Consider the following 2,687-nt stretch of genomic DNA (forward strand, 5'->3'; position numbering starts at 1 on the left):
TTGATCACTCGACACCATGTTGAAGTCGAAACGTTCAACGAACTTCAAAGACTTAAAAGATATTTGGAAATCGGAGACTTGAGAGAGGTCTTAACACTAATGGTTTTCAGCAACTACTGTCGACGAGCAAACAGTTATTAGTAGCTAATAGCGGTTACGAACGTGGGATAATAATTTTCAGCTGTTTGTAAGTTCTAACAGAGTGACAATTATTCAGAAGACTAAGTTACATGTTCTTAATACGTATCTATTTTATATGAATAATCCGTCTGCGAAGGTTACCTTTAGCTTAGTAATAGTGGGTTCATACATTGTAAAGAAGGTCACACAAATTCATATATTTCTCTATAGAATTGGAATATCAAAGTAAAAAAGTAAACCAATTTGTGAGAATCATGTATAAATCTGCGCCATTTTCTTAATTGTCTTTATGTTTTCTTAATTGAAACACTTTTCTATTTATTATTATTTACTTATTTTTTATTTATTATCATTTATTGCAGTTTTTATTTATTTTAATTCAAATTTTTGTATCATTAAAGTTTGTCTTGACTTTGTCTACATTCACTTCAAACATACTTTATTGTACACTTGTTTTGCACAAATTGCACGAGATATTGTCTTGCTATAGTGGATTCTGTACTTTCAATATGATAAAGAAATGACTAACCTTCAAGATTAACACTCAAACATTTAAATTAAAGAAGAAATTAAAAATAATTTAAAAGTGAGAATAGTTTTGAATTATATATATATATATATATATATATATATATATATATATATATATATATATATATATATATATATTCTTCACGTGATACTTTATATTCGAGTGTTAGTTAATATAAAGTTTTTTTATTACCCATTTACCCAGCAAAATTAAAATATTCTCCTTAATTTTAAACTATGATAGTTTATTTTAAAAAGAAATAGATGATTTAAATAAAAACTCCGAAATTAAAATGTGAGATGTGGGTCGCTCATAATTTTGTATTGGGACATTCCTCTCTAAACTGATTTTCAACTGTTCTTCTCACTCACACGCTCTCTCCTCCATGAGTTAGAAAACAAAAGAGACACGTTTTCAAGTGCTTCCTTTTTAGAGAGAAAAAGTAAATATAAATGTAGACAACTGCCAAGACTAGAAATAAACCCTGCAATTAATGTCTTGTCCTTTTTGCCACTCAACAACTCCGTTCAATAAGCCAATAAATAAAATAAAATATAAACCCTTGGAAACCCAAACAAAAACCGACATAACTTTGCATTTGCAACGTCTAAACACCCAACACTAATGCCAATGAAATACTAGTCCTAATGTTTTGTTTTGTTTTGTTTTGTATTCCCTACCTCTTTTTCTGCCTTTTGTTTCCACTTCCATCACATCACATCACATCACTATTTAATTTTTATTTTATTACAAGCATTTAAAACTAAAGAACTGGAAGAATAACACTCACAACACAACAACCACACACTTCTTAATGGAATTAGAACAAGCAAAACAAGAGTTGAAAATGCTTGAAACCCTATACCCAAATCAACACCACTATCTCAAACACGAACTTAGATCCTTCATCATTCAATATTCCTATTCACAGCCTCTTCCACAATACCACACCTCCCTCGCTTTCTTAGACACAGAAGGTTTCTTTTCTTTTCTTCTCCCTTTTCATCTTCTTGTTATTAATGTTATGCTGTTAGTTATGTTTTTTTTTTTGAGGTTGTTCTTTTCCGTGTAATACAGAATCCACCAACTTGGAGCAAACAAAGGGTATGAAACTTGGTTTACCAGACATAGAAGAAGTAACGGAGAAGAAGAAGAAGGGTGCTGAAAGTTCTGAGCTTGAATCTCCCAAGAGTGTTGTCGTTAAGCATTACCCTAGTAGCAGGAAGAATAAGAGAAAAGACAGGGTCGATTTGGTTCTTGAAAGGGCACAAAATTGTCTCAAAAAAATTAGACATTTCAAAACATCCTTATTTTCTCATTCTTGATTTTACTTTGTTATTAGATTCTGTTTCATGGATATTTGAAGTAAATAGTTTATGAGACTATTTTTTTTCTTCCATTTGGTAAGTGACAAACTAAGATGTCAATTTGTTCATGTGAACCTTGAAAAGGTGAACATGGGAAAAGTTAGTATCTTTTTGGTTAGACAAACTATAATGGAAGAACAACTAGGGTCAGTTTTAGCCTTTAGCCTTTATTTAACTAAATGCTAATCGGTTACTTTATTATACAGTAGTTGGATTAAGTATACATATTTGTATTCATTTTTATATACTCAATTATACAAAAACAACGTGTAAATAGACAACAGATTGTGGGGTTATCCCTTTTTAGATGATAAAATCATTTCTCTTAAAAACTACATTCATTGTCTTAAGAGATATGATATGCTATGCATGTGTACTTTCGGGAAAAGATCAATTATTTATGGTGTTAGAAAATCAAAAGTGTAAGAAAAAATGGTATAAATAAAATTATGTTAGAATGTCGGAACATATTTTTTCATATTTGACCACTTTATTTGAAGCGATTTTGAGAGTTGTCTGTCTCACTATAAAACCTTCAGTCCTCAGTCTCAGCCCCAGTTCCACCAGTGGGGAAACTCCAGTCAAGTCTACGAATGCATGATTCCTTCATACCCACATGTATACCAGAACATCAGTCGATCTAAGTG

At 30.9% G+C, this 2,687-nt stretch overlaps 1 protein-coding gene across 1 annotated transcript; it reads left to right on the forward strand.

Annotated features, from left to right (window-relative positions):
- The first annotated feature begins 1,320 nt into the window (after positions 1–1,320).
- On the forward strand, positions 1,321–2,243 carry LOC127088311 (uncharacterized). The gene is made up of 2 exons (XM_051029246.1): positions 1,321–1,650; positions 1,751–2,243. Exons 1-2 carry the CDS (start codon positions 1,488–1,490, stop codon positions 1,996–1,998), a joined length of 411 nt encoding a protein of 136 aa, XP_050885203.1. The 5' UTR covers positions 1,321–1,487; the 3' UTR covers positions 1,999–2,243.
- Positions 2,244–2,687: the final 444 nt, after the last annotated feature.

The sequence above is a fragment of the Lathyrus oleraceus genome, chromosome 5 (assembly GCF_024323335.1).
Source record: "Lathyrus oleraceus cultivar Zhongwan6 chromosome 5, CAAS_Psat_ZW6_1.0, whole genome shotgun sequence".
Lineage (NCBI taxonomy): Eukaryota > Viridiplantae > Streptophyta > Magnoliopsida > Fabales > Fabaceae > Lathyrus > Lathyrus oleraceus.